Below are 15,064 nucleotides of genomic sequence, written 5' to 3'. Positions count from 1 at the left end.
GTAATATATATATTAATGTAGTATAGAGCACATCTCTGTGCTAGAGATGAACTGATCAGTAACTTTAAGTATAATTATTGACCTTACTAAGGTGACTGCCATTCCTGAGCCACAGGCACAAGTATTATCCAGCTGTTGTCTGCACTGCCACAACTGTGTTTGAAAGCTTCATGATGTGCCTTTTCCTTATCGATACATATCATACTGCAACTAATGATAAGAGGCAGCATATGTTTGGATATTAAAGTCTTTACTGTATAAGGACAGGCTGATTTTGTCTCTGTACCCCCACACTTACATACTGCACAGCCTCATACACTCTCTCAAGCCTGAAGCCATGTATGAATACTTCATTGTTCATGTCCATTGCAATTTATCACGTCTGGTAGAAAATACAAAAAGGGGCTTTGACAGTGGTTTAGTTTTTCTTCCATTTCTAATGATGCAATTTCACACCTTTACATAAATGTTGTGCAGACACTGAACTCCAGATGAACTTCATGCAAATATGTTGAAGCTCAGAGGAATCCAAGCCTAACCCTCAGATCCAAGCAAGTGCATTTGTCAAGGGCACTGACCGGATAATCCATTGTACATGTTTTTATGGTTGGGAAAACCACAGCAACAGGAGAAAACCCATGTAAACACTGGAGAACATGGAAACTCCTCCCAGAAAAGCACTGCCCCAGCAGCAGACGTGTGACACAACCAAATTAGTCCAAGTCTCAAGTTAGTCCTAAGTCATTTTTTCTTGGTCAAGTCAAGTTAAGTCAGGTTAAGTCAAGTCAAGCAACTTTTTCCCTACCCAAGATACCTCATTCTTACCTGCAGTATCCAATCTCTATAAAGAGAAAAGACAAAATATTAGTAGCTGTAAAATAATAATATCACTGACAAATGTGACTCACCTGTTCATATATTATGAAAATGCATCGGACCTGTTCATTGAGATCCAGTGAAATAAATATAATGAGAGGAAAAACTAAAAACTTCAGCTATCAAAGCCATTTCTCCTCATTAAAAAAAACATCCCTACCCATCACTTTTAGAGAGTGAAACAGAAACAGTCCAAAGACAAGTCATTTGAGTCACCATGTCTCCAGTCCATTCAAACTCTTTAACTTCCATGTCCAGGTGAAGTCTCAAGTAATTTATTGTCCGTCGAGTGAAGCCACAAGTCATCAAACAGTGAGATGAATCAATCAATCCAAAGCCACAATGGCCGACTGCTCCACTGCGCTACCCTCTACCCATGATTTGAGGAGCTGTCATCAGTGTGATATCCAGATGGTGTATTTTGCTGGGCTGGTGCTTCATTGCTTCAACAGAGGATTGCCAACACAGACTTTACTATACAAATCTGTAGTTGCCCGGGAATAACTCAGTTTATGCTGTGAAGATAGATTACATTTGTCAAATGTCAAAGAAAATTTGCTGATTCACAAAAAAGCTGTTGAACATATTTAGAGCTGTGTGTTGTACATTGAAATAAAGAGGTTAAATCAGACATTTGATAGTATTAGGAATAGTTTAGAATGGAGTGCACATGATAGACCTGTTTCTATTAATTTACTGGATTTTGATGAGAAGACAGGATACAAGTGGAGAACACTGAGTCTGTTTTGATCTAACTTGGTACATAGGACATAAATGCTGAATACATTCTTTGCTGAAGAGGAAGTTGCTACATAATAAATAAAGAATAAAAGTCTGCTGAGGTTTTATTTCAGCTGCAAAGCTGCAGCCAAAAGTTAAACTGTCGTTGAACTCAGATCAGAAACAGAAAGGACACAGCTGTAACCTCCTGGTTGATGCTGGGTCATTGTTCATTGAGCTGACGAGGAAACTGATTGGCACTGGGCTTGGGAAACATCCGGACGGGAAGTGTGGAAAATCTGACACAGTGAATCCTGTTTAGACTGACTGCACCGGTTACAGTATAGAAATAAAAATCTTATACAGATAACTTTCAGAAGTTGTGTTTTCAGTGTCTGAATTTTAAACTTGGTGCTTGATGACTACAATCGACCTGCAGAGGGCAGCAGATCACCTTCCCTGGCTGTGAGATGAAGCCGAGGTGCACTACACAGTCCTGGACAGAGGTGGCGCTAGAGCTTCACCTCACTCGGTTGACTTCCGCCGTAGAAGAAGACAACGAACCCTACTTTGAAATGTTGCTGTCACAGACTGGTTTCATACTGAAGAAGTGAAGTTTCCGCCATTAAAAGTTTTTTAAGCTCGACAACCATAAAATAGCCACTTAACAGCTGTCGTTGTGTCCTGTTCAACTTATTGATTAGAGGCTGAGTGTGTAAAGTTAAAGTCAGCTGTTATCTCACGCTGTTTGTGGATGGCTGTAGCTAGCTGTCACTAGCTAACCGTGATGTCCTCGTCGCGGACGGAGCGCCAGGGACAGGTGGGAGACCTGAGACACCAGAGCCGAGAAGAGCTCCAAGAACTGCTGCTGAGACAGGAGAAGATACTCTCCAACAGGTAAGTTCACACTAATAGCCCAAGTTATTGCCTCCTGTGAGACATGAGAGGCACCAACGTAGCTTGAGTTCAGACTCAGCATGACACAATATTCAAGTATCTCTAATGGATGGAAGATCAATGCGATAACAACATTAGGAGACATGATGATTTACACACACAAATAAGCTTGATTAGTTTGTCAAAGCTGCTGTACGGTGACTCAGCTAAGCTACACTGTTGTCCATCAGTGGAGACATGATGTGTGGTTTTCCTATTTGATGAACAGCTTTACGTATGTATAATGTCAGGGTTGTCCCTAATCCTCTACCATTGTCAGGTGTGGGTGCAGCACCCAAGCCGTTTTTGCCAAAACTCAAGCTGTAAATGTAAAATATGTAGAGCATCAAAACAGACTAAATGACTTTCCCCAGATCTGCACACAGTAAACTTCTTTAGCAAGTTTTTATCTTTAAGCCTCCCAAACCTGTTATTTATTTTTCTTAAACTCTGCGCTATCTTTTCCTACTGCATTTACACATGTATAATAATGGTCTAAAATTGATTAAGTGATCAAAATATTTCCCCTTTAAACTTCTGCTTTTACATTTACATTTTAGGGCATTTAGCAGATGCCTTTGTCCAAACCGACTTACAGTAATTCATACTTTCATTCATACACTGATGACCATCAGGAGCCATTTGGGTATCAGTATCATTTTAGAATCTTGCCCAAGCACACTCTGACATTCAGACCAGGGGAGATGAACCAGCGACCTTCCGATAACAAGACTCTGGCTTTACCCCTGAGTCTCTCCCACTGGCTGTATTCCTTAAATAGATGTTGTTCTATTTTTCATTTTAGAGTCATTTATTGTATTACATTACCACAGACTGCAGTAAAAATAGTTGTGCATAAGTATTATGGTAACATAGCAGTATTAGATCAGATATTAAACCAATATTCACCCAATACTAAAGTGATTATAGCTAACTTTAATATTGTAGTGAGTGGCAGCAATAAGGAGTAGGCAGGAGCTAACGTTGACAAGCACCAACATTGGTAGTTAGGCTGTTTATTTAATTAACATACAACAACAACATGTTAGCAACCTAGCAAGATAACTGGGTGACTTATTGTTATCACTCACGGTGCGATAACAAGACACTAAACCACACCCATTTTGGAGTTGAACATCCTAAGAACTCTCCCCCAACACTTCATAATATGAAATGATGTCAGCCAAAATATAGGAAAAGTGAGAGGCTGAATAATTAAATGGTGGATGAATTTTTTCCCTGACATTAAAATGATTTGTGGCAAATACCATCTCAACAAAACTGAACTAATAGTGAGCGACCACATCGTAATCAAAACATGAAATTAGAGGGTAACTTTTTCAAGACTGGTTTTCATCTGTATCTACCTATGAAGACATTTAATATTGATTTATTTGTTTAATGTCTCCCATCTGTATCTAAATCGATTGTTTTGAATATAACACAAAATGACAGGTTTTGTGTTTTTCACAGGAGGTTGGTGCAGACTCTTCCTGATAAAGGGAAAAAGATTAAAGAGTTCGCAGAGAAAGTGCGTCTTGCCATCGAACATCATGATGAAGAGGAGAGGAGACAGAGCTTGGTGTCTGCTGCCAGGACAGAATTACAGTCAAAGTACCAGCAGGCTTTCACTATGCAACAACGTGCCGTTCCTGCTCCAGAGGTTAAGACCTCACCTGCCTCAGCTGATGGGCAGCAAAACAACAAAACCGTGGATGAGCAAAGTGAACAGTTTTTCTTCAGAGCAGCTGCTGGTGAAACCATGGAGACGTCTGCTGCTGGGGTCTCTTTGAACTCTGATGAGACAAAAGAGGGTGACCTTGTGGAGGCCTTGGGAAGGGTCAGACTGTCTGAAACTAGTTCTGGCTTCAGTAGTGAGTCCAAAGAGCCATTAAACAGCACAGCAAGAGACAATTACTTTTTCAAAGAGCAGATACCAAAAAAGCCGAACTATGTAACTGTCCTGGAAAAAACAGAGAGGACTTCACCTTTGAGGAAGCAGAAATTCAAACCGAATCAGTGAGTGGCCTTTGTTTCCTGATACGATGATTATTTTTTGTAAATGTTTCTCCCAAAAAAAAAAACACTTGAAATGATTATATAGATAATATTTTATGTTATTTTGCTTTCTGTAAATAACAGTGTCTCAACTGTGTTTCCAGGCTGCCACACAGAAGCGACATCTTGCCCTCAGGATCCTCGTCACCTAGCCAGTCCTCTGAAGGCTCATCGCCGATCTCTGCACAGGCCAGGAGAGAGCGGGACAGAAAACACTTGGATGACATCACTGCAGCCAGACTCCCTCCTCTTCATCACAACCCTGCCCAGCTTCTGTCTCTAGAAGAGTCAGCCGTCCTTGTAAAGGAACAAACCAAGAAGCAGCAGGTAAGTTCAGCTAAGTGCTCGACAAACTCTTGCTTGACAGTGAATATATTCAACTGTAGGCAGACTGACAGGATCTTGCTGCTTTGCTGTGGTCTGACAAGTAAGTAACTTTGCCAGGTGACCCTTGTTTTTTTTTGCTGTAGCCCCCAGTGCACTGGCACCCATCAAAGGGGTTGCCCTGTTTTCCCTCAGTGCTGGAGTGGTTCTGAACACAGCTTTAATTGTCTGCAGTAAAGAAGGAGAATACAGATCATATAATTAATGTGAGGTGTCTGTCTACATTTGTATTATGTTTGTAGAGGACAGGAGATTGTGATAAGTGGTATTTATGAATACACATTTTCTTCAGTCAGTTCAGATCATGTCTGGTTTCAGTCTGTGCAGAAGATGAAAGTCTCATTATATTATCTTGTTGGTGTGCAGGGCTGCTGGCAATTATGTTAATAGAATAAGAGATATCACATTTAGGTCATACAGTTGGGACTTGTGACATTTTCACATCTAATCAAATGTGGAATTTATTAATAATGAATCAAATGTAAAAAGTCAACATCACTTCCATCCATCAGCTCTAGAGGGCAGCGTTCAGGTAGTGAAGGCACCATGTATCACTCCACATCCAAAGTAGTGACTTCTGAGCCAAACGTCAAACAGTGTGCTGTTGTCAGCTCACGGAGGAGCTGTGAGCTTATTATCAGTCCTACTTTTGTTGAGGGTTTAACAGCTATGGCTGTGCTGCTTTTATGATAATGTGCTTGTTTTCTGTTTACCAGCCTATTCATGTCAACTTTTTCCTCTGTGTTCTGTTTAATTCCAGGAGTTGCAGGCCAAGCTGGCAGCCCAGAAACTGTCTGAGGGATTGAAGATCTCTATGGGGAGCTACACTCCTGACGGTGGCCCCATGGCTGCCTACAGAGAGGTTCACGATGAAGGAGCCCAGCTCTCCTCAGAGGAGGACTGATCCTGGAAGGCCAGAGCTGGGGAAACCAGTGTGACCTTGGCCCTGAGGGAAACAGGCTTTGGACCTCGCAATCAGGACCCATCAAACAGGATTTTCACTCCAGGGACAAGAATTCTTAAGAGAGGAAAAGAGTCTTTGCATAGCTCAGCTCAGGAAACTGAATGGCAGGTTGAGAAACTTAATTGTCATTCAGTTCGTATTGGATTCAGTTGTTTCAGTGCAGGAATAATAATACCTGCTGTTGAATAGGCGTTTGAAATGCTACATTTTAAGCATGTTTCATGAGATGAGGGCCTGAGAGTATTGTCTGAACTTTGTATTTTAGTGTGATAATAATTACATGCACTGAAAGCTCATCAGCAGATGGAGCAGACTGTTCTGGCAAAAATGGTGACTGTTTACAGTTTTGTCTAGACAATAACCCCAATCGTGCAGATATTTGTCAGATTTTATCATACCGGAATTGAATAAATATCTGATCTTCCAAATGGTTGGTCTTTGTGTAAAGTGTAATATCACATCTTCCAGAAGTGAACGTCTCTGTCTACATGACGGGCTATAAAGATGACAGTTGCTAAGTAGTTTTTTTATTTCAACTTATCTCATTGATGTGTACATTTTTAAAAGCACTGAGTGTCTTTATCTGCCAGTTTTTAGGTGGAAAAAGATATTTGCAAATGTCAGCAGTGGAAATCAGCCAAAACAAATCCAAAGAGCAAAAATCCAATATTGTGTGTCCCTTTTAATTTCCCTACACTAGTTTGAAACTGATCACTGATGAGAGCATACGGAAAGTGGCTTCCTTTTCCATGTGTTGAATTTAATGGACAGTGAAGTTTATCAAGCACAAAAAGCCTCAGGTCAGCATCTGTATCTCACAAAGCTTTACAAGCTGTACTCTGTTAGCTGTAACCAATAGTGTGATGGTATTTCTGATGTTTTCATGGAGACTTTTTCTGCCACAGCACTGAGCCGACAGGAGGGGAGACTATGAGGGTTGAACTAAACTCTGACCTGACCAGAAATATGACTCATACAGGGTAAAGTCTATTGTATGAAGACAGTTCTAACACAGCACAATCTCTGAACTTTACGTTTTTAATGTGGAAAATATGCATTGCAAATTAAGTGCTGCATCATAATTAATATGCTGGACACATCTGTAAAAGCAACAGGCAAAGTTTTTCTCTCCCAGCACCAGAATGGGCAGATGTTGTGCAGGATGCTCCAATGTCGAGGAACAGTATTAAGTATTAAGACCAAGTTAAGTGCGTTTTGTTTGTAGTTGGCACCTACATGACATCTGACAAACTGAGATCTGGGATCTCTATCTGCATCAGTGGTGTTGCACTCAAAAACTGTGGGCAGCGCCAAATCACACAAAATGCAGATTTCTACATAATGTTGCATTAAGTAAAGCTTTTTAAAAAAAATCTAAAATGTACATTATTTCCCCACCTAAAAACATAAATTTGTGTTTTAAAGGAATTGTTCACCCAAAAATGAAAATTCAGTCATCATTTTCCCTAACTCCATGCTGATGGAAAGTCAGGTAAAGTTTTGTAGTCCACAAAACATTTTCTGGAGCTTCGTAGCAAAACAGCGTAACAGCATTCTCCTTAACAACTGAGATATATAGGGACTTCTTTTAGAACAAAACACTAAATAAACAAAAAAAAACAATACAGCTCATCTGGCTTGATACAAGTCAATCCCAGAGATTTGAAAACACATAATTTACAATTTACTGACGCTGCTAAACAAAAAGACTTAGCAGATACTGAACATGAGCTCAATGGCAGGTGGGTGTAAATGCTGTCTTCTTCAGTCCTCTTCAATTTAGGATGTTTCCGGAGACTTAGATTGCCTGACGGGATGTATAGCACCATTTTATGTTGGGAATTGTTGATTTTCCCTATATATATATATTTTTTTACATTTTAAAACAAGTTTGTTGTTCTACTTCAGGTGTTTAGGAGAATGCTGCAGCGCTGTTTTGCTGTACAGCTCCAGAAATGTTTTGTGGACTATGAAACTTCGCCTGACTCTAAATCACCATGGGGTCCTGTTTGGGGTACTGTTTCCCCTAGTTGGTAAATATCAAATAGATGCAAGCTATGTCATTGTTAGCCCTTATTCTCATTGAGTCCATTTATGTGTGAAATAAATCTGAAATCTGATATCCTTTTCAATTTGTAGCGAGGTTCTGGTCAGCTGCAGGCACTGATTCTCTAAAATCCGGCAAGATGTTATCGAGCAGGGATCTGTGACACACTTGATAAGATTAATGCGGGGTTAGTGAAATATTGAGGCTTGATGGCTGAGACATCTGGACTGCATTTGGATCGTTGCTTGGAATGGCAGGCGATGATGGGACAGCAGCAGGCTAACGCAACATGGCAAACACCATTCCTCAACTTCGCTAATATGTGGTAGATAAGAAGTGCCAGCTCCGCTCAGCATCTTTCCAAACTGCCGTTCCCATCATCTGTCTTCCAACTTCTCGCAGGAGGCTGCAGGCCATCTTAATTTAAACAGCCTGATTCAGGGATTTTAATGAGGAGGAAAGAGGCACATTTTGGGGGGGAAATGAAGGGTGGGTTCACGTAGGTCAGAGTCTGGTGGTAGATGCTCCTCGATAACCTTTCGGTATTTTTTTTGCTGAGGCATTGGTGGGAGATGTTTTCGGGGGGGGGGGGGGGGGGTTGCTGTGTATTTAGACACTGTATCTGATGGGCTCCGGAGTTGGCCCTATGGTGACGTCCAATAACACATACATGAGCACGTTCCGCAGAGGATCCTCATTGTGCTGGGATTAATTACAGCCTACCTTGCTAACAGAAATTCTGGGACTGTTACCAATTAAGGGGCACATTTTTTTTTTCTTTTGTCTGTGGTATCTGGCGTCAAACAAACCTAACTCTGAACGTATGCTGATGTTGTTGAGGTGGAACCAAGCACACACTCTCTATAGTCAAAGCTTTCTCATGCTGTCCATTGATGATGAGGTTGTTTATACTTCGACTTGAATCCCAGGCCCCTTGTCTCAGATTAATAAGCTCCTCATGAAGTAGTCTGCAAGTGATTTGCTCCAACTCCGAGTCCGAAATCACACGTCTCGCGGGAGTAGAAATAATTTGCTGTTTGGGAGGGGAAACTGGAATGTGATTTCAAAACTGCCTCTTCAAAGAGCAGTCAGCCCAGCCCTAAATTAGATATACAGTATGATGTATAGACTGGCGTTAAACACGAGTTAGGCCCTCAGCAGAATGATTGGATTATATCTGCCAGGTTACAAAGTCTGAGGTCATGCTTTTTCCATTCTCTGATGTTTTTGTCATATTTTTTCAGGGCACATGACGCGATGAAATAATGTGGCAGCTCTCTGCAGATAAGGTTACAGCCTATCTCCTCATCCCAATTAGAACCAGCTCTCCCTCTTCCAACTGCACCAGAGCCAGAGGTGGAGGAAGCGCTCAGTTCTCCTCAAGTAAAAACACACAGCAATGTACAAGTGAATCAAGTAAAGTAAAAGTACAGAAGTCTTATAACCGAAATATAGCAGAAATATTTCTTTGTTACTGATTGTACAGTATTATAATCTGACATTATCAGATCTGTTGGGGTGATGGTTGTAGCTGGTTTAGGTTGAGCTAGTTTTTACTTTTTTGAATACACTTCACTAGATGAGTCCAGTGGTTCCCAGGCGAGGAGTTGGGTCACAAGATAAACCTGAAGTTTGTGTGAGATGATTAATGGGTAAGAAAATAAAACAAATATTACATTCAGTGACACAAGTTTGTAGTCTTATAGTCTTATTTTGACTATTTCAATAAAATACTGGATCATTTTTCCAATTTGATTTACCTATGCTATTGCTATATGCTAGTGTTATTTATCCACCCATAACTCCAGTTGTTGAGGTGTGTGAGGTGCTGAGTTTTGGAGATACTGGCCTTCTCACAAATAAAATAAAATGAAATTAAGCTTGGTATGTGTTACTTAAAGTAACAGAATAATACAATTGTAAAACTAATACTTTGAAAAAGTTTTTTTAAGAGAGTGTGTGTCTGTTCCTCACATATCTCTGCAGATCAGGATCAGACTGACCTGAGAGTTTCCACATGGCTGCTGCTTGGTTCAAGGGTGTGCAAAGTCGCATTTGTTTGGACTTCAATGATACCATTAATATATTATTTCATAAATGCTTTACCAATTCCTAGCATTGCTAACGGTAGCAACCACAGTCAAGTGCGCACCAGAGCTAATCACTGCACAAAGTAGCCACGTGCGCACCATCACTGCAGAGCTCAAACCAACTACAACAAGCAGATTTATACCTACAGTGGCGCAGCTAGTACCGGGATTTTGCGGTCCGTTCTGTTCTGTGCATCTAAACTGACTGTTGTGGATTAATGAGACTAAAAGAGTCTGGACCGAGTCCGTCCCGGTCTGAGGAGATCCGGAGACGCGCGGACAACAAAGTGGAATCGGAATCTGTGGATGATCCTGTGTAGCTAGCTGCTAGCTGCTAGCCGCTAGGACACACGGCCCACCTCCCGAGTCGATGGACGCACCGGCAGGTCCAAAACCGGACTTAGGGTAAATAATGTCCGCCGTGCTTTTTCGCGAACATTGCCGTCACGTTTTCTTTATGTCTGGTGCAGGAAGAAACGGTAAAAACGGGCTTTAGTCACGAAGGTGTCCGAGCAGCAAGTTTGGTTGTTGAGGAACAGGAAGTTGTGGGAGGGACGGAGGCGGATGACTGACAGGCAACAACGGTTGGTGTAGAGACAGCAGTAGATAGAGCGATATTGAGAGCTGAGAGATTTGTGACATTTAGTGTATTTGGAGTGTATAGTTAGTGTGTTATGTAGTGTTTGGTGTAGTGTGTTTAGTGTGTAGTGGACTCGGTTTTTTGTTTAGTTAGTCAAAACAATGAGGCGACTCCTGAATGTGGAGCAGGCAGTGCAGCTCTTCATTCAGCTGGAACGAGTTCAGGCAGACCTGAGCATTGCCCTGCATTTAAATGTAAATAGTTATATATAACTTTGTACATTTTTCAAATATATGCACATATTTTGCAAACAGCAATTTATATTTGCATTATAAGTAATAAAAATGGTTTCTTAAACATGTTTCTGGTTTTCACAGAAAAAAAAAACTTTTTCTACTCAGATTTTATGTTTTTTTTTTGTGATTTTAGGTCTATTGTGTTATTACAGAATGTCAAAATAAAAAAATACTGTACAGTCACACATTTGAGGTTGTGCTGAAAATAATGACACCAAGTAAATAGTTTTTTTTTTTTTTTTTTTGAACAAATGTTTTTATTGATATTTCAAGCTTTACATACTTAAACACACTTACAAAATTATTCTTGTTAAAAGCTTTACATTTTTTTTGTTCCATATCTGTAAAAAAGTAGAAAAAAAAAAAACAAAAATAGGAACAACATGAACTGAGAACCTATCGGCAAGGGTATTCCATATGTTTATGACAGTGTCAGAGGTCTGAAAAATAAAATAGGATAGTAAGAATATTGATAAATTATGTAAAAAAAACAAATTGAGTAGAATTTCCATGGTGATTGATACTCATGAAATGAAATAATAAAAACAGAAATACACCCTTTTACTCTTGAGGGTCCAGTCCTGTAGGTGTCTATGCTAAATCATCTAGGTGTCCTGTAATGTTAGTCCAAAGTAAGTAATTAATGGGTTCCACCTCCTCTTGAATAAGGCCATGTCAAGGTTGAGCTTTGCTGTTATTTTTTCCATTGTGTATACCCTAAGAAGTCTGTCTTTCCATTGATCAACAGTCGGGGGTAATGGCTTACACCAGGACATAGTTATCATCTTTCTTGCCACCATTATGATGATTTTGAGTAGATAAATTTTTTCTTTACATAAAAAGTCACAGGGAAGCACTCCAAGAACAAAGACCAGCGGGTCATTCCTTATACTTGTTTGTAAAATGTTAGAAATTTCCGTCTGGATCCCCTCCCAGTACATCTTCAGTTTAGGACAATCCCAAAAAATGTGTGTGTGATCTCCAATTTGTCCGCATTGTCTCCAGCAAAGGTTTGTCTTTGTTTTGTCAAATTTGGAGATAATAAATGGAGTTTTGAAAAAGCGGAGATTCACTTTCCATATGAATTCTTTCCATGTGGGGCTGCTGGTCAGTTTATGTCCATTCTCACATACTTGTTCCCAAATTTGGTCCTCAATCACCACATTCATTTCTAGTTCCCACTTTTCCCTTATTCCAAGAGAGCCCCCCGCCACACTTGTCTGTAGTAATTTGTATAGATGTGAAACTATTTTTTTACCATCCCCTTTCTTTATCATCTTGATGAAGAAAACTTCTAAATCAGAAGGCTGTGATGTAAGAGATTGCCATTCTTTATGTGAGGTCAGGTAGCTTCTCAATTGCAAAAACCTGTAGAAATCTGTGGATATCAAACCAAATTTTTCCTGTAATTGGTTAAATGACTTCAGGGTATCACCATCAAATAAGTCCTCAATAAAAATAAGCCCCTTATTTTCCCATTCTTTAAATCTTGAGTCAAACTGTCTAGGTTTGAAATCTATTATCTCGGAAATTTTCATTGCCCTAGATATAGACTGTGGTGCGTTTATTATTTTTTTTACAGAATTTAAAACCTTATGTGTGCACTTCATCCAGATATTTGAAATTTTATACTTTGTCCATATCTCATTTGAGCAGAATGGTAATGCTTGTAGTGAGACTCCAGGGCACGAATTTTGCTCTAGAGATAGCCATGTTGTTTCTTTGTTTTGTTTTGACCATTCTACTGCTCCGTGTAGTTGTGCAGCCCAGTAATATAATTTCAAATTTGGTACATTTAGACCACCACGTGCTTTACTGCTGGACAAGTGCGTAAATTTAATTCTGGGTTTCTTTTTCTGCCAAATAAAAGAAGAAATCATTTTTTGTAACTTTTTGAATTTAGCTGCTGAAATCCAAATAGGAAGAGACAGAAACAAGTATAACAGTCTGGGCAGAATGTTTGTTCTAACTGTCTCAATCCTACCAAAGAAGGATAGTGGCAATAATTCCCATCTTTCCAGGTCTTTTTGTATCTGTTCTATTAATTTCGCATAATTCAAATTGTACAGTTGAAATGCATCCAGGGAAATAATTATTCCCAAGTATCGAAATCCCTGAGGTGACCAGTTAAATTTGACCTTATCAGATAATTCTGAGGGCCAGCACCCATTTAACATCAAGGCTTCAGATTTCGATTTGTTGACTTTATAGCCTGAGGCCACGCCAAAGTCTTTCAAAACTTTTAAAAGTTCAGGTATAGAAGTGCTAGGATCTCTAATGTACAAGATGACATCATCCGCGTATAGCGATAATTTGTGCTCCTTTGTTTTGTCTGATATACCAAGAATTAGTGGGTTACTTCTAATTAGTTCTGCTAAGGGTTCAATACTTATAGCGAACAAAATTGGAGACAGGCAGCAACCTTGACGTGTTCCTCTTTTTAATGGAAAACTATCTGAGATATGACCGTTGACACGGACTCTGGAAGTGGGGTTTTTATATAGGACTTCGAACCACTCAATAAATGTTTCATCAAACCCCATTTTACTTAGGACATGCTCCAGAAATAGCCAGTCCACCCGATCAAATGCCTTCTCGGCATCAAGCCCGAGAAGCATAGATGGGTGAGACTGTGATTGGGCAGTTGATATTACGTTAAGCGTGCGCCTAATGTTGTTTATTCCCAGTCTTCCAGGTATAAAGCCGGTCTGATCAGGATTAATCAACTTGTTGATGATCTTCTGGAGTCTTTTTGCTATTATAGCACTCAATATCTTAACGTCATTGCATAACAAACTTATTGGCCTATATGAGGCACACTGTGTGGGATCTTTCCCTTCTTTGTGTATGACCGAGATAACCGCCTCTCCCCATGTTCTAGGTGGGTCTCTCGCATTCAGCGCATAATTATATACTCTATGTAGAAGGGGAGTCACCTCGGCTTGAAGACATTTATAAAACTCCCCAGGAAACCCGTCCGGGCCTGGCGATTTGTTATTTTTGAGCTTTTTAATAGTGTTTTTTATTTCTTCTTCAGTGATAGTTTCCATCATAGCTTTAGATTCATTTTGGTCCAGTTTAGTAAGGTTAATTTGTTGGAGAAGTTGTGTAATTTTTTCTGTTTTATTGGGGGAGGTTGTTGAATCATAAAGTTGTTCATAATAGTTAGAAAAGGCGTTGGCTATTTCTTTGGGATGGGACACCAATTTTTTTGAGTTTGGGCACGTAACTTTTTGTATCGTTCGGCTTGCTTGTGCTTTTCTTAATTGGAAAGCGAGCAGTCTACTTGCTTTATTCCCTTGTTCGTAATACTTTTGATTAGTGAAGCGTAAGGCCCCCTCTGCTTTGTATGTTAATAAATCATTTAATTGCTGTCTACATTTACTTAGTTCTATGAAAATAGTGTCCTTATTTGTTTTTTTGTGTTCCGTCTCTAATTTCTTAATTTGTTCTTCTAATAACCTTTGATCTTTTTCGCGTTCCTTTTTCAATTTAGAGGATAATGATATAATTTTGCCCCTTAACACTGCTTTCGCTGTGTCCCACAAGGTGGAAGGGGAGACTTCATTATTATCATTTATGTCAAGAAAATTTTTAAATTCGTTTTTTATATCTTGAACCACCTCCAGGTTATTTAGAAGTGACACATTTAATCTCCATAATTTCCGAGTCTTATTTTGGTCCATACATAATGACATAACCACTGGGCCATGATCTGAAAGGGTTTGGGGTTCAATGTTGCATTCATCCACTCTATGGGCTTCTTGTTTTGAAATACAGAAATAATCAATTCTTGAGTGACTCTTGTGAACTCTCGAGAAGTGAGTGTAATCTCTAGTCTTGGGGTTTTTTACCCGCCAAATGTCAACCAGTCCGAGCTCATCCAGCATATTACACATTGCTTTGGATTTGGATATTTGATATTTTTGTTCAAATGGAAATTTATCTATGTTTTTATTTATCACGCAATTGAAATCACCCCCTAATATTATTATTCCTTTTGAGTTCCCTGCTAAAAGTTGAGCCACCTCCTTAAAGAACCCTGGATCGTCCTCATTTGGTGCATAGATATTCATAATTGTCAATACAAGTTCTCCAATGGAACCAATGACT

At 39.7% G+C, this 15,064-nt stretch overlaps 1 protein-coding gene across 1 annotated transcript; it reads left to right on the top strand.

Moving 5' to 3' along the window:
* Positions 1 to 2,116: 2,116 nt before the first annotated feature.
* polr2m (RNA polymerase II subunit M) lies at positions 2,117 to 6,456 on the top strand. Its single transcript, XM_037096112.1, has 4 exons — positions 2,117 to 2,493; positions 4,006 to 4,551; positions 4,695 to 4,917; positions 5,735 to 6,456. The coding sequence occupies exons 1-4, from the start codon at positions 2,384 to 2,386 to the stop codon at positions 5,876 to 5,878; spliced, it is 1,023 nt and encodes a 340-aa protein (XP_036952007.1). The 5' UTR covers positions 2,117 to 2,383; the 3' UTR covers positions 5,879 to 6,456.
* The last annotated feature ends 8,608 nt before the right edge of the window (positions 6,457 to 15,064 follow it).

Source organism: Acanthopagrus latus, chromosome 4 (assembly GCF_904848185.1).
Source record: "Acanthopagrus latus isolate v.2019 chromosome 4, fAcaLat1.1, whole genome shotgun sequence".
NCBI classification, from domain to species: Eukaryota; Metazoa; Chordata; class Actinopteri; order Spariformes; family Sparidae; genus Acanthopagrus; species Acanthopagrus latus.
This window is presented reverse-complemented; position numbering and strand designations above follow the sequence as displayed.